The sequence below is a fragment of the Tiliqua scincoides genome, chromosome 2 (assembly GCF_035046505.1).
Source record: "Tiliqua scincoides isolate rTilSci1 chromosome 2, rTilSci1.hap2, whole genome shotgun sequence".
Classification (NCBI taxonomy): Eukaryota; Metazoa; Chordata; class Lepidosauria; order Squamata; family Scincidae; genus Tiliqua; species Tiliqua scincoides.
The window spans coordinates 84743614-84769360 of NC_089822.1; the positions used below are offsets into that span (position 1 = coordinate 84743614).

Here is a 25747-nt window from a genome sequence, read left to right on the forward strand (position 1 = left end):
CAGAAGAGAGACGTGCTCTCTGTAGCAATGGAGGTAGCTCATTTCGCAGAAACACAAGGCAAAAGTGCATATATGAAAACACACAAGATCAGTGTAATGTGTTCTCTAACATGGTTCCTTTGCTTAGGTATGTGTTTCTGCGCTCAATAAGTTTCCCCAAAGTAGTAATGACATCTGTTTTCTTGAAACTGATAGTAGTCCACAAATGCCCACCACGGAATAAAGAGAACTTATTTGAAATGTAAGGTCAAATGTTTGCTTGGGGTAAATCTAATGTAATTAATGTTTTCTACAGGCATACTGCATAAGATCTCTTGTATTTGGGTTACTCCAAAGCTCACAGCCAAGACAACCTATAAGGGATGCAACTAAGAACATCTACTTTCAAGACAACCCTGAAATATGGTCCCACAGGGAATGCCCATTCCCTGTAGGTAACTGCCTACACCCGAGGTACAAACAAAATTTTTCCCTTTACAGGTGGAGCATCAAACCTGATCCCTAAAATATTCAGGAGTTACAGCTTCAACAACATTATTAGTTGTATTGTGTTGTTGGCAACCTTCAGTCTCGAAAGACTATGGTATCGCGCTCTGAAAGGTGGTTCTGGAACAGCGTCTAGTGTGTCTGAAAAGGCCAATTCGGGAGTGACAATCCCTTCCACACTGGGAGCAAGTGCAGTCTGTCCCTGGTCTATGTCTGAGCATAGTTGTATTATGCTGTTCATAAGTCACCCAGTAACATCCTATACCTCTGTGCGATCCCGTTTCTTCAAAGGGAGATGCATGATACTATAAACCAGACCTTGTACACCGTCTTCATGGGTTTTCCCTGAAGGCCACTTTGAAATCCCCATTTTACACCATGTCCTGAGGTGCCATATTACCAATCGGAAATGATTCCAGAATCAGATCTGCGTCAGTTATAGAGGCCATCTTCATCTATGGGTGCACATTACTTTTTGGGGGGAGGATCTTATGTATTCTTATGTATTCTTTTGATACCCACCCTAAAGAAAGTTCAGAAGCTGGACAGTCCAGTCCTAACCTGCGCTGGAACAGGCAGGTCAACTGACTTGCCCTGTATCTAGTGAGGGGTTGGGGCTGGCTGCGGCACAAGGGGAATCAGCAGCAGCCCAAATGGGGCTAATTGGATCTGCACCACCTGAAGAGGTGGTGCAGATCTGAGCAGCCTAGCGCTAGGCTTGGCCTCCAGGGAAGGGGGTTAGGATACAGCCTAAGTTCTGGACCCTGCCCATCCATGGGCCCACCCACCACCCAGTTTTGCCCTCCCCCCCACCCTCCTCAGAACATGTGCCTGCCTGACTCAGTTGGTGTGAACTCATTGAGCTCAGGGCTTGCTCTGACTCAGGGAGGCCAGTGCATGTCCTTGTGCCAGCCTCTGAACTCCTAATTCATTGCTGACACTCTTTGGCTGGCACAAGGGACTTGCACAGCCGATAAAGTATTTGGGATTGCATTCTTAGTCTTTGCTTGTTTGATACCCACAAATATGAGTAATAATGGGAGCACTAAATGCTATTATGCCTTCTGCACATCTGATTTTTACTATTATAGTAGTAGATTTTTACTATTGATGCAAGAAGACATGGGTGAAAAGAGACCTCCTTTTTCAAGGGAATACATGCCTGCGCCTCACGTTTAGCATATATTACAGTGGCTGAAGGTGAGGGGGAAGCAGCTGTGCATGGATGTACCCATTTTTTTCACCACACTGGGTTTTATCCCCAGTCTTTGGCCAGCATCGCCACAACATAAATCACTTCCATACTGTCTGGCACGCATGATCATAGAATTTCAATATTGGAAGAAATCTCAGGTGCCATCCGGCCAAACTCCTGGAAAATGGAGCATGTGCTTTAGGCTTAAATCTCCTATGACAGACAAGATTTTGATTTCCTTTTCAAAACCGATAGGCAAGGCATTTCCTTTGCTCACATATTCAACTGAAAGAATTTCATGAAGTGCACTCTATAGCCAGCAAAGAAAGATATCTATACTATATCCCTCTTCTCTTACTCTGCTTTGGCTCTTCAGTCTGTCACCCAAATACATCCTTCCTATGCCATATGTTCTATGTTATGACTGTCCTCCTATATTATCTTTCCTAACCCTGTATGTCAAAGTAGTACAGATTTGCTAGCTGTGAAAGACCTTTCTCAAACACAGCTTTTATTGTACCTGATAACTTCCATGCTATTGTCTTGTTTCTTATAAATATTATGTAGAAAAATATTACTAGTCCTTATGGTTTTGATGAGTAATGAACATGTGATTCCTCTATGCGCATTCTAAAAGTCCATGCTAAAAACAGCTCTAAAAAAGAAGTTACTGTTTTACCATTTTTACACTTAATTTTAAAAGTTAGTGAGATGGTTTTTACAGACATCAGCTCATGCTTTCTTAATATTTAGATCTGGCAAGCACAGTACTCTTATTCACTCTCGTTGTACTGTGGCCAGAATGCGCTTGTCACAAGCCAGGCCAGTCTTCCTTCTTTGATATTAATGAATAGACTGCTTCAGTTAATTCTGGACAACTCCTTGCTCTGCCCAAATGTAATATGGATGATTATAGTAGATTACACAGGCCTACAAAATTGAGGGTCAGAAAAGTTTTTCCCAAACTTTATGGTGGTTTGATAGGAATTCGGGGTGCCGATTTCAAAAATGGCATCTGTTTTGCCCTATCACGTCTAGTTTTGGAGGTATAGCATAGCCTCATTAGTGAATGGTTCAAGCAGCTTCTTCATGAGGAAGCCATGGTGTAGGCTTCCTCATGAGGAAGCTGCTTGAACCATTCACTAAAGAGGCTATGCCGTGTCTCCAAAACTAGACGTGATAGGGCAAAACGGATGCCATTTTTGGAATATGCACCCCAAATATATCCAGGAATTGGTGTAACTTTTAAGGAAACAAAATGTATGTTGGCCTGTGTTATCTTTCCCAAATAGCAGCATTATAGACCAGCATCAGTGAAATAGATCCTAGTATTTAGAGGGCCTTTTATAAAATGCATCTGCTACTGAAGCTGGTTAGCACACTTAGCTTTGCTGATTACTAGCTTCAGTAGCAGCCTCCAAAATCAATGGCCTTTTACTGTCATAGGGGCTTGGAGATACACTTGGACTTCTTCCAGCAGTGGAAGGACTATGTCTACAAAGCAAACATAGGGCGGTGTGTTTGTGTGTGTGCGCGCGCGTGCGTAGCTGCCATTTTCATTGCAGTTCCCTAGGACTCCCACTTGCAAAGTGCATATGGGACTCTGGAAGAGGAGAACGTCCATATGTTTTGTAACATTTCATGTCCCTCCCCCCATTGCCTTGCTCCTGTTGTAAGAAAGATGAAAAGTTTGAACAGTGGAGTATCCTTACCCACCTTTCCCTTGCACCATCTGAGAAGTATTTAGGTTTGGGTTTGACTATGTGTGAAAGGTATAATAACAAAAATCTCAAGCAGTGAAAATGGGATTTGATAAAGTTTTAGGCTTCCTTGATTTAAATATGATCTAAGTCACCTGTGAAAATAAATCCACGAAAGATACTAGCCTACAAATACTTTTACTTAGGTAGAAAAAATTGCCTTCTGAAAAGCTTCTGTACACTTGCGGCTTGTGCACAAATGTGTTTTGGTTGGCTTGGACCCAATGAATCTAGGACAATTGTCATGACAAAAGAGAACACAATCTAGCAAAATAAAACAGGATAATGTTCCATTGATTTCTATGGGAAAGTTAAGCATGTCTTGTTTGTTAAGAGTGTTGAATTTGATCTGGATTGGGCGTAATGATGTTTTAATATTCAGTTGCGGACCTGGCCCCTGTGCTACCTGGGTGCACAGGACTGCAAAATATTGCCCTGCCTGTAGAGGAGACTTACCTTTGTTCCGGAGTCTCATGTGACAACCATGGGCCCTCCAAAAACCTTCTGAGGCCTCCAGAGGGCGGTTAAACAGTACTTCTGTTTTCCCGAAAACATTACATAAGAACCTAAGAACAGCCTTGCTGGATCAGGCCATAGGTCCAGCTAGTCCAGCTTCCTGAATCACATCGCAGCCCACCAAATACCCCAGGGAGCACACCAGATATCAAGAGACCTGCATCCTGGTGCCCTCACTGAAAACACTGGAAAACCTGAAGTACTAACAGCCTATGGATGCAGTGTGGGGCTTTCCTGGCCCTCAGAAGGACTCTATAGGGTGAGTGGAGGAGGCAGCGGTGGTACAGCAGACATAGCAGTGGTGTTGTCCCCACAAGCTCCACAGGCATGACACCCTGGAGCTTTTGCTCCTCCCAGACCACCACTTAATAATCACAATATTTTGCTTTAATACAAACAAATTCTGATGATAAGCAATCTACCGTTTCGTTTAGCTCTCATCAATAGGACAGTTCACTTCTCACTGGAAACGTGTGCTCAAATGCTTTTGAATAAAGTGCAACAGGGTACCTATTCCTCCTTTTAAAACTTCATCAGTCTTCACACAGATGATATTAAATACTTTAAAAAAAATCACTTTTTTGCAGGAGTTTGGGTGTGTGCGTGTACGCATTGTGCAATGGTTTGGTATAATGCTTAGCAAAGCTGGCGCTTGGACAGGATGAACACTACCAAAAGAAACATCATTAGGTGTTGTTAGTAAATCATGATGACTAATATTTTATTTCAGAAAGAGCTACAGTGCATAGACAGATGTCCCCTACCCTTCGAACACTCACAAGCTGTTTAAATGAAACTCTGAGATCTAAAAAACATTAATAAATTGCCTTATGTTACCAAAGTCTTTGTTAAGGATGTGTTGAATTGTGCCTTTGAAACCTACGAATAAAATAGACAGCTGGCTGTACTTGCGTATCACACACCCTAGTCCAGCAAGAGAGCTCTGCCTGGTGCTGATGTAGGCATGAATTTTAATCTGTATTCCCCTCCACATCACAATGCTTATCTGGTTCTTGTTTACCCCATCTGATGTGAATGAAAATATGCTTTCACATTCAGAGGCTTGATTACCTATAACAATAAATGACAGAAACTGACAAGCATTGTGCGTCCCTTTTTTCCCTCTCTCAATTTATTTTCTGCTCAATACATAGCTTCAGAATTATAGAATGGCCAGCACAATGGTGAAGTAAGGGTGAAGGTAATTGCACAGGACAGTCTAGAAGAGGGAGGTATGATTGTCATTGCAAGGAGGTTGCCATTGCGAGTCTAAGGACACAATCCTAACCTTGTGTTAGGCTGGCGCAAGCCTAACGTTTGTGCCTCCCGAGGAGCAAGCTGTGCTACCACACATAGGTGCACTGGAACATGGAAGCTGTATCCAGCGTCTGTGGTGGCTTGTGCCAGGAAGGTTGTGTTGGCTGAGCTCGGCCGATGCAGAGGTCTAGGGAGGACAGGAAGGAGGCAGGAGAGAGGCGTTCTAGGGCAGGGGGAAGGTGGGCACAGGGCATGCCAGAGGGTGGGCAGGCGGGAGCAGGAGGTGGGGCTGGAACCCAGCAGTTATGCTGGATCCTAACTCTGTTCCCCAAACAGCCCAGAGTGGCTTGAAGCTCCTGAGGTGGCGCAGGTCTGAGGAGACCCACTGGGGCTGTGGCGGCTTACCCAGGGGCAAGGGGAACAGTTTCTCCTTGCCACTGACTGAGCAGGTTCTGGCCCCAATCTTGCTCTGGATACAGAGCATGCCTCTTGGCCTGCTTGTCCCAGTGCAAGATAGGATTGCGCTGCAGATTGACTATTGTCCATGTTGTAATTTTTAATTGTGGTTAGATTGCAGGGAGAGGAAAATCCAGTGGGCCTTGAATCAAGGCTAGAGTCACTGCCCCCATGACTCAACTCAAAAAAGAGTCATAATGGGAGCACTTTCTGACTCTAAAAGACTTGAGTTGAGTTGCCCCCCCTTAAAAGGCCCTCTGTGGAAAAACCAGGGCTGCTGCTGGGCTGTGTGTGTGTGTGTGTGTGTGTGTGTGTTTAATGTAAAGACTCCCCTGCTGCCCTGTGAGGGTGGGAGGGGTGGGAGGGACTGCGAGAGAGCAGGGTCAGAAGTGGCAAGAGGGAGGAGGGTCATGCACAGCAGCTGCAAGGCTTACCAGGACAACCTGATCCATTGCAGCTCTACTCAGAAGTAGTCCCACTGTAGCCGGTCATTCAGTGAGGTTCCTTCCTCCCAAGTAACAATGGAGCTCACAGAGGCCATGCCATGCAGTTGGCAAGTGTGATCGCTACAAACTGCCTCCTGCCCCCTCCCTGGGCTTCTGTAGCTAATTGGAAGGCAAGAACCCCCTTGGGCTCCTCTTCCTGCCATCCCTCAGCCAAAGATAATCGGTTCCTTCCTTCCTATCAGAGACCTGCTTCCGCCTCTCCCTTCCTGCCCTCTGCAAAAGCAAACATTAACCCTTCCCTACCTTCTCCGTTGCTTGCCCGGTCTGAATGCTGGCCCCACAAGGTTTTTCACACCACGAAAACAGTAAGCAAGCACACTCAAGACACAGGCAGACTTGAGTCTGCATGCGTGGGGCGAGTGCTAAGTCAGGGGCCCCCTGACTCAAGTGTTTTTCAGAGTCTTCCATGCGTGTGATTCACGAGTCAATGAGAAATGCACATTTTCGTAGCTTGAGTCTGAGTCACTGACTTGAGTTCCCATCCCTGTTAGATTGTGTAGAACAAAACAACATGAAAAACATTCCTGAACAGTAGAAATATCCTTTGGGGGTCATACAAAACCACTGGGAAGAGGCTACTCCTAATAAAATTATATGTTCTGTTATTATCTTTGGCTATTGAGGAATCATTGAATATTGAATACTTGCCTTTGTCTCCCTTCCTTCCACCTCTTGCCTTTGTTTTATCTTCTTTCTTGTTTCTTTTCTTCCTACTTGTTTGAGTGAAGACTGAACATTCACACCTGGGGACCCACTGGTTGTTATGCCCAAGTCTACAATTCAATAGACAAACTGCTTCTAGAATGGTTTGCTCAAATAGCACCTATCAATGGATTTCTGCAAATCTCCTCTACAATTTGATCACTGCTTAGTAAATAAATAATGATACATAAATGAGGTCATGCTTAGGATTCCTTTGTCATGGGAAGTGAGGGCCTAATCCTATTCAACTTTCCAGCACTGATGCAGCTGAGCCAGTGGGGTATGCACTGCATCCTGTGATAGGGAGAGCAGTCATAGAGGCCTCTTTAAAGGCCGGCCTGGGTCCCTTTAGGGAGAAGGGCGGGATATAAATAAAGTTTATTATTTATTATTATTAAAGCTTGGGAACATTTGTTCGCTTACCTTGGGGCTGCTCTGTGGCTGTATCAGTGCTGGAAAGTTGGATAGGATTGGACCCTTAGATCAGTAAAAGGCAGTGCAGGAATTTTCCATCGTCATCCAGCACAGTGGTATTCATTGCTTGAGGGTAGACTTGAGAAAATCTCGGTAGACTTTTAGATTTAAATGCAAAACTTCTCCCAGGGTTTTAATTTCAGTACCATGAAGTGAGCATCACTTACAACAACCCAATTCTATCAAAATTCCCCCCCCCCCACACACACAGATACAGCTGTGTGAACTGAGCATGCACAGCATTCTGTGTGTGTGTGTGGGGGGGGAGGCCCTACGTGTTCCTCCGGATACAGGAACATTTGTTCCCTTGCCAGGAGGGAAGGGGTTGTAAGCCTCCACTGTACAAATGTCTGTCTCTGCTGTCTACTCAGACCCGCAGCAATGATTTCGCTGGCACAAATTCTAGTGGACTCTGAGAGTAGTTTATGATATGGAGGTTTTTCTTACTGTTTATGTTATCATTTTGGCACACGCATTCATTCATTTATATCCCCGCTTTATCTCCCAAGTGGGCATAAACGCTGCCTCAAGTTTCTAGCAGGCAGGAGAGCTATAAATTGTCAAAATAAAACAATCTGAAGCTGCCTCTTTATTGGCAGTTCAGTTATTGTCAATGGCAATAACTTTCATGTGAATGCAATGTGGTGCCCTCCAGGGAGAAAGGCAGGGTACAAATTGAATGAATGAATGAATGAATGAATGAATGAATGAATGAATATGTAGATTGTTACTTCCCAATTGATCATCCCTTATTTTGGAATTTTTGTCAAGGCAGCATAGAGGTATACTTTATACAGTGGAACCAAAACTTCAAATACCATAATACTGCCAAAAACAAAAAAACAAATCATAAGTTACAAAACTGCTACATTAACCAAGTTTGACATGTCTTTTCTGAACTTGACCCACGCAGCTCCTGAATGCAATGAAAATTCAAATGTGCTTAGGTGTCACTATATGGAACCAACCTGAATGCAAACTTTGCTTTCAACATCTGCTGTACTGCTAGATGTGGGGATTCATTAGTTAGCTCTACAAGACTAGCGTACAGCTTGTTAGACTGGGGTTTGCACGCATTTTAACAATTTGTTCTGTACAAGCCCTGACACAAAAGCAATGGCGAATATTAAAAGAAATTGAAGGAAGGCGATCAAACAAGATGGAAAATAAATTAAGACATGCAGATCTTTTTAAAGTCTAGGCTTTCGATGTGGGAGCAACACACTTGTTTCTATTAAGCATCGCTGGTGTCAGCATGGAACAATTCATTGGATACGAGCCAGTGTTAGTCCTGGAAAGAAAACAACTAGGGATTTCTTGATCTGACTTTTCTCCACAGAATGCACATACTTACTTATTTATTTAGAACAGATTAGAATAAATGCAGGGAAGAGAGCTGCTTATGCAGTCTTGTTTGTTTTTTCTTCTCCTAATTATTTTGCATATTATGGATAAAGTCCTTTAAAAAAACAAAAACCACCAAACAAGTGGAACATTTTTCTTGACTCTGCCAAGTGCTGCTCCCTCCCCCCCGCATTCTCTCTGGGCAACAGAATAAATTCATATTATACACTGGCATTTTATCAAAGCACCTGCTCATTTAAAATGGAAAGGGGCAGGTGGGTGGGGAAGGACCCAGAATAATTCATATCCAAAGATGGTTGCTGTGTGCAATTATCTCAACAGCAAGGAGAGGTGTGCAATTGTCAGCTGGTTCCTCTTTCTGTAAGGAGGCCTTGTCAAATCTGACTTGCATGTAAACATTTTGAAGGTAAAAGGGCTGTGTAGAAAGTCAAATTCTCCTTTTACTTTTTCTTATGGATTCCTTAGATCCTTACCCAAAATACAAATGGCACTGCACAAGGAATCCTTTCACAGGGTCCAATAAATCTTTTTTTCAACAGTTGACTAAACACACTGGAATACTCTTTAGCTGATTAAAACTATGCATTTAAAAGGCTTTGTGAATTTTTATTTTTTAACAGATCAACTTCGGTTTAAAAACAGCCAGAGAAGGAGCCATCCCTGGGGATGGAATTCTAAAGATACAGTGCCAACACTAAAGCACTCAGTACCTGCCAAATGTATATCAAGTAGTCTCTGGCAGGTTCATACAGAAGTAAAAATCCTTAATGCAATCTGGTCCCAGACGCTTAAGTAGTATGGAATGCAGGCCTTTAAAAAATAAATGAAAAGCATAGGTCACATTTCTGTATTGTCTTCCAAGTCAATACTATGTGCGTTAAAAGTGTCCAGGATATACATTCTCTTTTTTGTTTGTGGTATCTAAAGAGTGGATCGTTGTTTTTCCCTCCCCTATTTACTCCCAGTAAATATCACTTTTCTGAGAATTCTCTTGGCATTCTTAGAACTATCACCTTGGCTCCTAGGGGCTGTTTTGAAATCTAGCAGCTCTGCGTTCCTGACAAAGGTGAAAGCCAAAACATTTAGGAGAAGTATTTTAGTCTGGCTTCCATAATTGACTGCTTTTTGCTAAAGACCCAGAGCCCTGACTGAACACCTCAGTGCCTATGCACGAACGCATGAACATATGCACACAGAGATGTGTTAGGCCCAGGCAAAGAAAACCTCCAGTATGGAAACACGCAGCTGAAGACTTTAACTTAGGCAGACCATTTTGTAAAGGACTAAAGGAGGACTAGAGGAGAAAAAAATAAATTGAGAGAACAAAGCGTGAAGCCAGTTCTGTTTCCTGCTGTTCAAAATACATAACCGGCTCATCGTTATTAAAAATTATTGGGTAGAAGATAGCCAGAATTGTCAAGGTGACTTTGAAGCATTCTCTTCCGTAACCAGCCATATAATTAATTCTTCTGTCTTAAAAGTATGTTATTCCCCAACTGTGTTTATCCAGTCTTTAACCCGGCTACACAATCAATCATGACTTGGGTAATTTCTGACTTTCTAGAGCTTGTATATTCCACAGCACAGACAGGTTTCAGATTGTGACAGTGAATGCTCGATTAGGATGAAACCAGTGCCAGCCCAGATGGGATGCACTAAAGAGAAGCGATGAAATAACTATGATTGATGGAATGCCTCACATTATGCCCATATCCACCTGCTTGTTTCTGAAGGCCAGAAGTCAAATTTAGGGCCCAATCCTATCGAACTTTCTAGCACCTTTCAATGCAGCCACAATGCAGCCCCAAGGTAACAGAACAAATGAGGAGGCCTTTGTGACTACCCCCACATTGCACGATGCAGCGCATGCTCTGTTGTCAAGGCTGCATCAGTGCTGGAAGGTTGGATAGCATTGGGTGCTAAATCTATTTTAGCATTGAATCATTTCACGATCTGAGGACTCAATCCTATCCAGTCGTATCCAAAGGCCAAGAGGTCGTGAGCTGTATCCAGCAATGTGAGGGTAATCATGGAGGCCTCCACAAAGTAAGGGAATTATTGTTCCCTTACTTCAGGGCTGCGTTGGCACTGAAATGTTGGATAGGATTGGGCCCTGAGTGAAATAAGACACAGGGCAGAATCCGAACCAACTTTGCAGCACCAAGGTAAGGGCAATGCAACTCTGAGGTAAGGGAACACACATTGCCTTATCTTGAGGAGGCCTCTGTGACTGCTCCCCAACTGCAGGAAGCAGCACATGGCCCACTGGCCTTGCTATGCCAGTGCTGGAAAGTTGGTTAGGACTGCACCCTTCGAGAGGTTGGGTTGGTTCACCTAATGGTGGGCTACATAACATCTACTATTGAGCCTGAGGAAAAGGAGGAAGCAAGCTGAGGACCAAACTGAATATGACACTAGAGACCTATGGCTTGAATTTCCTGTGGTACTGGGGGGAGGAGGCAGAACCCTTTCCCCGGCATCCTTTTCCTAATTAAAGTAACCCCTCAAAGTCACTATTTGTCCTGTGTGGAAATGTAACAGGTTCTATACAGATACTTGGTATGATCCTTAGCCATTCTAATGCAAATACTGCTTTGGATTAATCAGGGAAAGGGTTAAAATCTCCTCACCCAGCCATATTGCTCTGATTAGATTTGGACCACCCTCTGGCACTACGGATTGTTCAAATAAACATGAGAGATTCTAATCATGGCTCTACTGCATTGTAGTTAGTTGCACCCTAATAGGATCATGTGGCCCAATCCTTAGTGGCTTCCCTAGGACCCCAAGTCATAAGAACATAAGAACATAAGAACAGCCCCACTGGATCAGGCCATAGGCCCATCTAGTCCAGCTTCCTGTATCTCACAGCGGCCCACCAAATGCTCCAGGGAGCACACCAGATAGTCCTACTAGGGCCATGGTAAAGGTTAGGTCGTGACTGGAAATTTTCTTGGTCAAAGCATTCAGGGCCAAGCTATGAACTTAGTGTAACTTAGTAGGACTATTATTCACATGTTAAACTGTACCCAGTTACACCTGTCATTTTTGTGTACCTAGGTGAGATTACTCACGTTTCATTCAGTGCAGGTACAATCTCGGTACAGTGTTCATGGATTGTTGATTTTTAAAAATGAACCCAACTACAGTCATTCACACAAAATGTTGTGTGTGGATATTGATGGCTGAATATGAGTACAGATGTTCTGTACCTGGGTAGAGCATAATAACTCGTATTTGAACAACTCAGTAGCTGGCCCTTTGCCAATATGTAGAGCAGCTGTCTTACAGAAAATGAACTGAGTGGAAAGTTCTCGGCTCTTACCTTTCCAAGATACTTCCACTGGCATTCCTGGAGGAGGGGGGCAAAACGCAAAGGCATGTCCTCCACTTTGCTTCCACAGTCAAGTGGAACGGCTCTGAAGCTGCGGGGAAGGAACGCTTTACATAGGTGTCAGGCATCTGAGAAGCTTTGGCTGCAATCCTAACCACACTTTCCTGAGAGTAAGTCCCATTGAACAAAATAGGACTTACTTCTGAGTAGACCTGGTTAGGATTGTGCCCCATGTTTTGCTTCTCCTCCAGGATGCCAGTGGATACTTCTACTGTTCACCTGCCTTTCTCTCTTTTCTTGATAACATTTTATTAATTATTAATACAAATACCCAGAATTCACACCTATCAACAAGACTTACTCAAGACTTACTCAATACTGCAAAGTACTGCTGTCCCCCAACTCTTGTTTTCACTTATTTTTACTGGGGTATTCCTCACTAAGACCAAACAATATTGGTAATCTCCTGTTTGAAACAGAGTACACCTAAAGACAGGGGAGTTGTAACCATTCATTGCATTTTCAGGAGGTCTACACGGCTCACAATGAATGAGGCCGGGAGGATGTTTCTTGTGCTGGTGAAATTTTTGGAAAGAAGCTTATTTCTGTTCCCCAACTATACTGAACTGTCCACTGAATTGCTGACCTGTTGAACAATGAACAACACAGAATATAGGATCTGGTTCCTGAGCAAAGAAAGATCAGACAAGGAATAAAAGTTTACATACTACCTTATTCCTCCAGAAAGAAAATAAGGTAGAGCCAGCATGGAGTAAAGCATCACCTACTCAGAATAAGAACAGCAATAAACAATGCAGCATTTGCAGTTAAGCAATAGTCTTAACACCTGATTTTTTAGCCATGTAAACCGTAACTGATGCCATAGTCTTGCCATCTTCATGATTACACTTCATTTTAAGTTGCGGCACAAATCAGACATCCTTATAGCAAAGTAAGACCTTTCTCTTTTCATGTAGGGTTTAATTTGGCTGGTTTAGCAATTAATAGTTACACTTCAAAGCAAGGCATGGGGGATTAATTTGACTCAACACAGCCCCTCTTCCATCCTGCCGTTCCTATTACTTATGTAATTTAAAAGAAAAAAGATATTTTCATTTGGATTTGAAGAAGCATGTCTGTTGTCTTATTAACCAAGATTTCAGCAAAAGAGATGTTTGTTGCCAGCAATAAATAAAGTCATCACTAAAAAAATAAAATAAAATAAATGGTTTCTTAGAGATGATATTAACTACAAGGACAAAATAAACAAAAATAGGCATTGGATTGATATTATGGCCCAGGGACATAAAAGAAGGACGCCCTGAGATCCTAGTAAAAAAAGATGGTGGCTCCTAGTGGGGCTGCCAAAAAACACCCTGAACCACTGCCTTTACCACTGCCACCAAGTTACACCTTCCCCAAATCTTTACAAGGGCTTACCTGAGTGACAGCCTTGTCCCTGAGTGCTCTTCCTTCACTGCTGGTGCCCGCCATCTTTGTTTATCCATCATGCAAAAAACCTTTCCCCATTTCTACGTCTGGGGATGCAGCAGCATGAACAGGTGCAAGATAGCCAAATGCAGGTGGTAGCTGCAAACACAGCTTCTGCACAAGCTTCCAAGAGATTCCACATGGACCTGAAACTGGCCCTGAGCCATTCAAATAATCAGCTATCCTTCCCACTCATTTTGCTTGTTTTAGCTATCTCCATGGAACTGCAGTACGATTACAGAAGCCCTGCATGTCATTCTAGAAAACAATCTCTCATTTGTCAGCACACTTGTGTAGGGGTCATCTTCACTTTATTAAAATTCCACCACATCTTCAAGGAAGGAAAGAGGGATATTAGTGATCACTGGGGAGTGGGTGGGTGGGAAATGCTGCTCACAATGCAAACCTCTCTAGTCTTCTCCTTACTCTTTTGGGATAGAAGCGGCATACACGAAAATCAACAAAACACTAATAATAACCTATGATCCTGATCCTTCAATTCATCAGTCATCCAGTGGTGTAGTCTCAGTGAAGGGTCAGGGCTTAGGATTGACAGTCATTCCTAGAAGCAGGAGAAGAGAAAGCACAAGTGCCCCACAAGTCTAGTGTCCCTGCTTCCTTTGTAAGGCAGAACTCATGCACTATATCCCCCCTTCTGACAATACGATATGAATGACCTGTCTCATTCACGATTGCTGCCATAGCCTAGGTCCTTCCTGTACGATCACCCAGCTTAGAAATATATCATCTACTCTGACTATTACATAGAAATGAATGGAGCACGAGTTATGCATGCATCTTGCTTCTCTCCCAATTTTGTCACACCCAATGCCAATCAAAGGCCATGTCACACATTACTTGACAGTGTTTGGGGAGCAGTTTTCCCATTATTTCTTCCCACACTTCCCCAAGACTCCTGGATACTGGTCCCACCCACAAGGTCCCTAATGTATGGTTCTTTCCTACCTCTTTGTCATGCTTCTAATTGGAAAAAAACCATGCAATTGTCCCCATGCATGTAGGACCAGTATTCAAATGTTCCCAAACTCAGTGTGAGGAGCTAAAAGGAAGTTACTGTCACAGAAGCCTGAATTGTGCTTAATGGCTGGCTCTTATATTACAGGAGTAACATGGCTGCCAGCCCCCTGTGATGGTTTCCCATAGTGCTCTTATCATACTACAAGATTATGGGGAAGGGCCAATGGTATGATCACTTTGTACATGAATGTTGCCCTAGCCTAGGTTCTTCCTGTACTAACTTGCTGTTCCAGTGTTGCTACAGCAGGGTGTGTACAGAGGTGTGGCAACCATGTCAGGCCATCAAAATAAGAATCAGCCACTAGACATGTTCCGCCATGTATCCATCCAGAATGGGATGTACCAATAGCTATGCTATCACAATCAAACTCGGTGTAATATCATGCCAACCTCATAGCGATACAGTAGATTGGTCTGATCCTAACAGGGGTGTTAAACCTGTCTTCTATTGATATTGACCGAAAATGAGTCTAAATGCACCTACATTGATTTGAAAACAAAGCTGTGAATGACACCATGTTGTTTAATGCAACCTGTATTTTGACTTTATTGCTTTCTAAATCCTGTGGCTTTAGAAAAGCATCGGTGGAACTGAGTGGAAAATGCACTGATATCCCTTAAAACTGGTTTGAAATCTCAGCTATAGGCAAAATGACTTACATTTGTTACATTCACTGAAAAGAATCAGAAATGAAATTTGGGTACATTTCTTCAACAGATGTGCCTTAAGTCCCACACATGGTTTTGAAACTTGGTTTTCATAGTTCCTCAAGATCATTTCAGCATGATTCCATGGATATTAGCCAAAGAACTGAAAGAACACATGTATGGGTCATATCAGCTAGAATGTCATGATGTTCACCACGGAAAAGAACGCACGGATTCTCTACAGCCTCAAATGTTTGTAATTCCAAAATTATGTCACATCATCATTGCAGTTCCAATTCCAAGCCCTTTTTTGGCATGATCTTGAGAGTAAGAACGACAACACACAATAAATCAGCATAAGCAACTTTGCAACATACGTCTTATTCTTCAGTCTTTAGTTCCCTCTTGCCCGCAATGGATTGGGAAAAGACAAAGAAGTACAGGTACTGAAATGGGAACAACAATAGTTAAATAATCCTGACATTATAAAATAATCAGCTGCTAGACATTCACAGATTATAGCTTCGTCTTTCTAAGAACCAGTTCATAATCATAATTTTTTTCACATTGGTATTATTTTCTTGACATGATCATCCATCAGGCTGTGATTGGGAGGAGAAAGCACTATGAACCAGCAGCATATGTGTCTACTTCACAGCAATTTCCAAGGTGGCAGCAGTACTTTTTAAAGGCACTGTGATCACAGAATTCCCTGCACAGTGTGTACCCATTTCACAGTACATTTTTCCACCAGAAGTGCCAGTCAGAAAGGGCAGCCACCTTCCCTTGCTCCACATTTCAGACTGCACAGGGTCATTTCTCAGGGGCATCTCTATTCATTATGGGGACTGGTTTGGATGATACTTCAACTATCTGGCCCCATGTGATTGAAGACACGTGAGTGCTCCTCCCGGCCTCTCTCGTTCCTTCTAGGTGAGTTTCTTTAATCCAATGGGAGGGAACAGTGTGTCTGAGAAACTGGCCTGGGAGTAAAGAGCAGGGCCGTGATGTGCCCACTGAATCATGTGGGGCTGGTTGGACAGAAAAGTATCATCCAAACTGGCCCTGGATTTATACTATTTTAAATAAATGAATGAATAAATAAATGAATAAATAAAATTGTATACCTGCTATGTATGTCAAAGGCACAAATTCCTTTGCTTAAAAAGGTGTCTATTCATTATGTGTTATATACCTACTACAGTTATAGTGAGGTATTAAAAAGGACAACAAATGCTCTTAAATCCTGCAGGTTTGCCCCCCCCCCTTAATTCTGAATGTGTCTTGAGTAGGCCTTTGCACTTTGCCCTTGTCCTCTTCCTCAAAAGTCTGCTCTCCCCCTTATTGAAATCTGAAATGGCACTCCTATGCTTCTCTGCCCAGAATTATGCCCCGAGCATCATTAGTGTGAGGAAAAACTCACAACAAAGGACTGTGTAGATCAGTCTGTGTTGCCCAGAAATACAAAATGGACTGTGGCTTGTAGTTTGGCAGTAATTTGGCCTTACGAAAGCTGTTATGTGTGCAACATTTTGTTAAGTGGCATCACCTCTTATCATACACAGCAAATTCTGAATTATTGGCATTGGGGAGGAGTCTTCTCCTGTCAGCTGGCCTTGTGTATGTTTTCATTTGCTTTCACAAATACAACTCTGATGGCATTTTTCTAGGCGCATGGCATAATGCATTACCCTGGTTCTCTCTCCAAAGAGACATTAACATTTTAACAATGGATGCAAAATGAAAACTGAGGGATTACAAGGAGTGGGGGAGGAGAACAAGCAATGTCATCCAAGTGTAATTGGCCGGATTTTTATGCCAACAATAGCTAGAAGGTTGGACCTCATACCCATTTACAATAGACTGGTCCAGCATGATCTCACAGGTATTTTTAAAAAAATATTCCACTCTCTATCAAAATTAGGCACATGCCTTTTCTTTACACAAAGAGAAGAGCAAAAGGACATAGGAGTTTTTGCCTGCCTCAACAGTTCCTCCCTGGTCTTTGACAAAAGGGTAGACACTGGACAGCATCTTTCATTGGTGACTACAGAGGTCTGATTTGGGAACTTGGCTGCAATTATGGGAAGATGTGACATCACACTTGGGTCAGTTACTGTGGAAGGAACAAAACCTCTTATCTGTATTGCTTTAAAATGTACACAGTAGAGATGTATATTTAAAAAAAAATACAGTAATACATTGATCTTGTGGTGTTGAACCAGCTAGGAGGGATGTACAATGCGAGGTTTTAGCAAATGAGATCTATAGATACAAATTTCACTGCAGAGTATGTTGTAGACAAATGTGTCTCTCTGTTTTTTTTCTTTTAAATATGTAACTCCTACACTGTAGGGTTTTTTTTTTCCTTTTTTTCTTTTTTTGTAGTGGTAGAAAATGTTTTGAACAATAGTCCGTGAACATGACCTGACGGTTCATTACTGAGATCCCCAGAATGCCAAAAAATTTGCAATGCAAACACTTAGTACTGTATGCCAACTCTGCAGAAAGCCCTAACACACACGCGGCCTCAAAATGAGAGGCTTTGCTGTACAACCTCAGATAGTCTTCCTGGTTCCATGGACCACTGGACACCATGACAGCCACAGGAAGCTGCCTACGGCCTGGCAATTCCTACATGCCAGGCTTCTTCAATTGGTTAGAATGCCACAGGAAAAAGAGAGAGAAAGAGAGAGAGAGAGAAAGAGATAACACTAGCAGCATAACCATCAAATCATTTTCATGTTGAACCTGCGTGGTCCAGGAACCTCCCCTTCCACCACTGCGCCATTGTTTTTACGGGGGACGTACTCGAGGTCAATGCTGGTTTTATGCTTGCCTTTTCCTCGGCTCCACACGAAAAGTAGTAAGAAACAAAATAAAACCACCCCAAGGAATGTGAAACAGCCCATGGCTGTGGACACCAGTATTGTCTTAAGGTCCAGGGAAAATGTATTCACATTGGTTCCATTGGAACTGGTGTCATTATTGTCCGTCATGTACATAGGAGTCCTGTTGGCATAAAGAAAGCGATCAGAGGCAAACCCTTTGACGCTAAGTGTGGCTGAATAGGTGTCATTCCCAGCAGCGTTGCTGGCAATGCAAGCATAGATCCCACTGTCTTGATCTTGGGCAAATCGGATCTCCAGCGTACCATCTCCCAGCACGGTAGCTCTCCCGTTAGATTTGGTGGTGACCAATCTCCGTCGTGGCGTCATCCAGGCAACGGTTGGTTGAGGGTCACCATCGGCACTGCACATGAGCTGCACAGTCTGCCCTTCGTCCACTACCAAGTACTGGAGCTTCTTATCACGTATTCTGGGCTTCTTGCAGGTGAAGTAGAAAGAAAGGGCTGTGCTGTGGAAGTCTTTGAAGGACCTCTCTTTAACACTATCTGGGCCAGCGCACATTGGTTGCTGGTTGCCAAACTGCAGCATGGGCTGCCTTTGTAATATCCAAAGCAGGCGGCAATCACAAGCCAGCGGGTTGCTGTTTATACTGAGGATTTCCAGGGCTTTGGTGGAATGGAACACATTTTCTTCTATGGTTTCCAACAGGTTTTGGGAAACATTGAGCACACGTAGGAACCGGAGACCTTGAAAAGCGTGGGGTTCAATAATGCGCAGCTGGGCCCCGACGATGTGAAGTTCCTGCATCCGCACCAGCTCTACAAGCATGCCTGACTCGATGGTGCTGATGGGGTTGTAGGAGAGGTTCAGGTGCGTCAGATACACCAAGTGCTTGAGAGCAGAATAAGGTATAGTGGAGAGGTTGGTATTGGTAATGGAGAGAGAAGTGAGGTTCAGGCCATATAGGCTATTGGCCGGCATCATGTCCAGCATAGGCCAATAGTCTATTTCTAGGGTTTTCAGGCGAAACAATCTCTTAAAGGCATATGCAGGCAAAAGGTTGATGTTGAGATGTCTCAGGTGAAGACTGATGAGGTTGTGAAGGTGGGAAAGGGCTTCTGTTGGTACAGCTGTTAGGTTGCATTTTTCTAGAGTGAGCTGCTCCAGGCTAAGGAGTCCACTAAAGGCTCGGTGGGATATATACACCAGATCGTTATCACCAACCTCAAGGGTCTTTAGGTTGTGCAGATCCTGGAACATGTAGTCGAGCAGAATGACAATCTTGTTCTCACTGATATCTAATTTTGTTAAGTTTGACAGCCCAGTGAATACCCCTAAAGGGACCAGTTTCAGACGGTTTCCTTTCAGTCGCAGAGAGCGCAAGTTAAACAGATTGTTAAAGGCCCCCGGCTCCACATTGGCAACAATGTTGTCACTGAGATCTATCTCCTCAAGCAGCGGGAAAGCTGCAAATTCCTCAGGGTTGACACTTTTTAGCCGGTTCTTGCTAAGATCCAGGATTTTAGTCTCAATGGGGATGCCCTCAGGGATGGCCATCAGGCGCCTCCGGTGACAGCTGACAGACTTGTTCTGCGCTGAACACTCACAGCGGGCTGGGCAGCCAATGGTAGAGCCCATGAAAATTAGCAGCACAGCCAGACCTAGAAATGGCTGCCAGCAAGAGATGGCTGTGTGAAGCATGACTCCACTGATGTCGTCTAATCCCCCGTCACAGGCCTACCAAGAGAGAGGAAAGAAGAAGAAAAAGGAGACTTAACAAGCTGCAGAAATGTCTTACGCTTGGGTCAGTCCCATACCTTCTTCAATTGTATCAAATACAACCATGCACCACAAAATTCTCCCCAAATACACACATATCTGCTAAAGTTCAGGGATCCTCTTAAATATCTTTCTGCTCACAATTCCTCCCCTTCCTATAAAATGGCCTTTTAAACTGTGCATATTGATTAGCAGCTTAGCAGCAGTTTCTCTATTCACAATATTTTCATACCCCGCTTGCACAGGTGGGACTTTTAACAGTCCTTGGCTGACATTCATATTAATGCACAATCAATGAAGAATTGTATATATTACCATTAGCATAACAACGGTACTTTCAAGCATCCTGCAATCATTGCAACAACCCTGTAAGATAAGTCAGTATTATCGCCATATTGACAGTGGGGGACTAAGGTTGGCTTGCCAACAGCCACCCTGTCAATTCACAGGGTGAGCAAGAGGGGAATCTGGAACTTCCTGATCTGTAGTTATGCTTCTTGCTCTTATTTATTTGTTGCTGTATTTTTTTGGCTGACTTTCTATCACACAGTAATTTGAAGGATTACAAATGACAAATAGAAAGCAACCGATAATATGTTCAATATACAGTATACATTTCCTCTTTGCATAGTATATATAAATCAAATAATGAAAAGATTTGAATATATTCTGAAATGAAGAGGATGGATATTCATAATGTCCTCAGGAACGTTGGGAGAAATCAATTCTTGTTGATACAATTATTGCATAGTAATACAGTGGTTTGGCTGAAACTTTACATGTATGTATGCGGTTGATAGTCAGTAAAGGAACTGAGGGAGAGAAATAAGGAAGCCCCTTATGAATTTCAAACCAGGAGCTGACTACTGGATGACATCTTCAAGTGGCAACTCAACAGGGGCACAAGTGTCCTGAGGCTTTTGCTGTGAGGACCAAAGGGAACGCCTCAGGAAGGAGCTTCCTGAATTGGTCTGAAGTGTGAAGCCAACCTATTTTCCAGGGAAACCTTTCAGTGTGCGAGTGTGAATGGGGTGAACAGAGTTGTTCCTTGAGTAGGTAGCTGCCCTGGGCCCTGTGCTTTCATAACCAATATATGGCCATAATGGGGTGGGGGAGTTTGTAGCGGTTGAGCTGGCCTGGGCCCGGGCCCTTCTAGGGACAGCTCTGATGGGTAAAGATAGGAAGGAGTAACTGGCTACCTAAATTATGTGGGGGAATTGAACTAGTTGGTCTGGGCACTTTTAAGAGTTGGCATTAGAGTGACTTCTATTACTTTCCAAGTCATTCTAATACCAATAGCAATACCAAGTAATATTCTAATACTTTCCATCTAAGAAAATAAACTTTTTTTAAATAAATAGTTTGTTTTTGCTGGTTCAGTTTAATATTGGATAGTGTGAGTACTCTCATACCTGCATCTTACCAGGGGAAATATTTTTCATATAGGATGGCAGTGGGTGGTTCGTAAAAGAGCCAGTAGAGGGGAAGAAAATGAGGAGGTTTTTGTAGAAATCCCTCACCTGTCACCCCCCCCCCCCAAAATTGATTGCACATGATTCAAGCAGGTGGGATTTTAAAATCTCTTCATGGAATTATTTTAAAGGACAGTGTTAACAGACAGGGGAGGTGGAGGCTTATGCCTAATGTATCTCCTCCACCTGGCCTCCCTTCTCATATCACCACAGACGTGCCATCCTGAAGATTATTTTTTGACATCTCTGGAAAGTCCCTTTTGTTTCTGGTGGTTTAGCAATGTAGTCCCTGTTCTTTTCTCCATTTCTTTTAACACGTGCAACATATCAGAACATGACATTCCCCTGAAATGCCACTGATTTCCAATGCCTGCTGGTGCTGGGCATGCTGAATGGGGAAGACTGCTGTCATCTGCCTCTCAGAGCTCTGTGAATACGCCTCAACCTTGACCTTCCGTTCTGCTCCTGGGTTTCTCCTAAGCCGAGGCTGATAATGTGTGGCAGCACTTGCTGGTAGCTTGGGAACATGAATGAAGCATCTTCTCCATTATGTGACCCTGAGAGGAGATTTTGACAGTGCCTTGGAAGAACAGCCTCCTGGGACTCATCTGGGCCTCCCTCCCTTCTCCAGGTGAAGCTTTGAAACTTGAAGAATTGCTAGTTATGTCCAGCTGAGCCCCAAACTCACCAAGCTAAACTTCACTTCATTAGGAATTAAGTTGCAACGGAAAAATCTATCAAGCCCTGTGATTTGGGTCTTTCCAGTGAATTCTGATCAAAGGAGCTCTCAGTCACTCTAATCATTACTTTCTCAACGCAGCCCGGGAAGATCGAGCTTTCGTACTGATACTTCTGCCACGCAGGGAATTCATTTCCTAGCTAATGCATGAAGCTGAAAGTAAACAGGTTCAGAGGAAATGGAGCACCCCTGGAGTGCTCATTTTAGTTGCAAAAGTGTGAAAGACTCCACTGCGGGCATCTACACTACAGGAATATAACAACAACAACAAACTCCCTCCAATGCATCACAAAGCTGATAACAAAAGGCAATGAAAAGGAGTTCTTGACTGTGGCTCATCTGGGTTATAAGAAAAGAAAAGAAAAGAAAAGAAAAGGGGAAAAAATCCACAGCAATGTTTGCTTTGGATTCTGATGGCACTCTGATCTAGTCATGCTAATGTACAAACCAAGAAATATAGCAGTGGAAGCCTATCTACGATTGCACAAAAGTGAGTCCAATTCTGTTCAGTGGAACTTACTCCCAGGTAAGTGTGCATAAGATTGCGCTGTAAAGGATTTTAAGCTAGCATCGGCATTTTTATACAAGCACCTTAGTACGCCTGGAGGTGTTTACATAATGATTGGGACTGATCCCAGGAATGGCGCAGGAGGTGAGCCAGGATGGGCTCTGGCTGAAGGTCCATTTAGCCAATACCTGAACTCTTAGTACCAGGGGCAATGGAGTAGTGTTCAGTGTGTCATCGGGGGTGTGTGTGCGTGCGGGGAAGCACTAGGGGAGATACAGTGCAACCTGGGGGCAGTGCTAGTTGATCCAAGTCTGAAGGATGTTTAAGGCAAAACAGAAAGGAAAAGCACTAGGATTCAAATTTTCAAACGTTTCTAGAAGTTCAGATCACCTATACATCTCACCAAATGAATCCAAGGATTATGTTATATTAGCTAGTGCTTTTATTTTAGAATTTTCAACAGGTTAAATGGTGTGCTTGTTATTCTTACAGTTGCTAGAATTCCTGTTTTGTAAAAGTCTTAAAAAGCAACCCACACCTTACTTTGCAGAAGACCCAAGGCATCTAAGCTGCTCTGGAATGATGTCAACCAGTGCATACATCTATTAAATAGATTAATTTATCATCTTTAAACTCTAAACCGGGCCTGCAGAGCTTATGACCTACCAACCCAAACACATCCCCCCCCAAAATAAAACTTAGACTACCTCTGTGTATACATCTTTTGAGGGATTTGATAAAACTCCTCTTTTGCTGTCTGCCTGGGACTTGAGAAAATGGGAGAGGCCAAGCACTTAGCAAACTAGAACACATGGCTAGTGGGCCTCTGGCTTGGGACATCACATATTTGTGCCAATGTGAGAGCCATCTGCTGGAGTTGGATTTGCACTGGCAGGTTTACAAAAGTTTATTTGATTTCCTCCCTCTGTGAGTTGATAAAGCCATATTTCTAGATGAACTATCAGAAGTCTACTCTTTTCCATTTTTTTCATTCCCTACGCCTTGCCTCACTTACACATGCACAGATGAAAATCAGGTTTCCACAAGTGTGGAATGACTGTGCCATTTTATAAAACCTAACATGGGGGTCAGTGCACTGGGGAACAAAGAATAAAGCTGCTTTTAAATGGTTCGTTAACAGCTCTGTTTGTTCTCTCCAGGAGCACTTGAGATCTCTCCTGGCATTTGTTCTTAGATTCTTTGAAATGCAAACCTGGTACAAAAAAAATGTCCAGCAGATCTGAATTTCTGTTTGGGCAATGCAATGTCAGTGGTTTGGTTGCAACTAGGAGCCAATTCTTACTTATCAATACTTGTTCCATAAAACTGTGTACACAAGTATTTCTCAAACTGTGATTGCAATTTAGTGGACAGTTACCACCCAATTTTTGGTGGATCACTGGCTCACCGCACCCAGAACACTTCAGGGTAAAATGGTGCGCAACCTGGAAGTTGCTTCTGGGTCGCACCGGCACATGACCCACTTCATTGGCTGTATTGCATCAATAACTACTGATAACTACTGGCCTGACCCCATACTGGTGAGCAACACCACTTAGACACCACCTGCACTGATAACTACTGGTCTGACCCATACTGGTCAGCAACACCATCTTGTCGAAGGTCTACCATAGCTCAGATCAGGTAAACTTGGGAGCCAATAGAAGCTGTGCTGTCTTTATATAACTGCCGCCTCAAGCTTCATGCCCCAATCTTTGCAAATTGTCAGCCATGCTGCAAATGCTGTGCTTTGTCTTGCCTTTCCTTCCCTTGGATTGCTGCCAGGAAGAACCTGACCTCTTCTTTGCTCATACTGGATTACATCATCTACCTCTGGCCCTTCAAACCTACAGCTGCTGCCTTTGGGACTTTGAGACCGCTTGTGTGTCTCAGGTTATGCTACTTGCCTCTGGCCTGTTCAACTGACAACCAGCAGTTCTGTGAGCCTGAAACCAGACTGCCCGTATGTCTAACACTGCACAACCCCGACATCTGGTAATGTCTGTAGGTAGTACCAATGTCATGGGTCTCAATACATCAGGAAGAGCAACTTTGCCACAAGAGGGAACATGGTTGGCTGCACTTAAATGGTTCCACTGCCTAGATATCACCAGAATTTGTTCATACTAGTGCAACACTGCATTGGCTAGGATAGGAGTGTCAAACAAGTTTCATGCCGAATAGCATTCATGTCACTTGCTGAGGGCCAGATGTGACATCATTAAGCCCAATTCTCGCATGGGCTACCCTTTCAGCCGCGCTGCTTCTTCCAAGGCATCACTTTGCAGCTCAGCAACAGTATGACTGGACACTACCACTACCACGGGTGAGGAATTGAGCAAACGACTTCTCCTCACATTAAAAAAAAAAAATCCTCCAAGCATATAAGAGGTACTAACCTAGCCTTTGATTTGGGCAGAGGAAACTGTACCAGTCTTTGTAAAGATGAGACATTATAAAATCATTGGTAGTCAATGGTAAAAATGAGGCACTATAAAGTCACTGGTACTCTATTTTAGTTGTTTCTCTATATTTTATTGTTTGGTTCTGCAGAGCTATTGAGAATTCTTTCTTGTTTTCTATATGAGTTATTTTTATATTGAACATTACTGTGGCAACAGCAGGAGATGCAGTACAGGAAATGTATACAAGTGCTGACTGTTTTGCTTGCTTTTTGTATCTGCACTAATTAACACTATTTGAATAAATTAACTTAAGAAAAATCAAACCAGTAGGAGGTCTGAGAAGATAATTTTGTGTTTTTTGTTTTTTTTTAAGCCAATGGATAAGGGAGGGAGTTTTGTAGTAATACTGGTAAAATACTGAGAAGAAAATACCCTTCAGCTCTTTGGGGTAGGTGGGGCTGGATGCTGTTCTCAAGAACAGACAGGACTGTTTCCAGTTTGTAAATGGGAAGAATCCTGACCAGGGCAAGGCATTGCCAGGTACATAGATGGTTGCCTAAAAGTTCCACAAATTGGAAAATTCTGCAAAATGCATGTCCTTCTATTACTGTGATACTACGATGGGAAAATTCAAAGTGGGTCAACTTTCATAGTGGGCCACTCCCCTCAGGGTTTCCAATTCAATTTTAGTATCTGTGGGTTACAAGGAATCTATTGCATTGCATAACATTTGTGCAAGGACCCAAGCCAGGGAAATGCCCTTCCTG

The 25747-nt window shown here is 43.2% G+C and overlaps 1 protein-coding gene across 1 annotated transcript; it reads right to left on the minus strand.

Moving 5' to 3' along the window:
• Positions 1 to 17957: 17957 nt before the first annotated feature.
• On the minus strand, positions 17958 to 19778 carry LINGO2 (leucine rich repeat and Ig domain containing 2). Its single transcript, XM_066618560.1, has one exon. It carries the CDS (start codon positions 19776 to 19778, stop codon positions 17958 to 17960), a length of 1821 nt encoding a protein of 606 aa, XP_066474657.1.
• Between the last annotated feature and the right edge of the window lie 5969 nt (positions 19779 to 25747).

Bases quoted from the DNA above. Each gene is read 5' to 3' on its own strand.
- LINGO2 (XM_066618560.1), bottom strand. From the start codon at position 19,778: ATGCTTCACACAGCCATCTCTTGCTGGCAGCCATTTCTAGGTCTGGCT.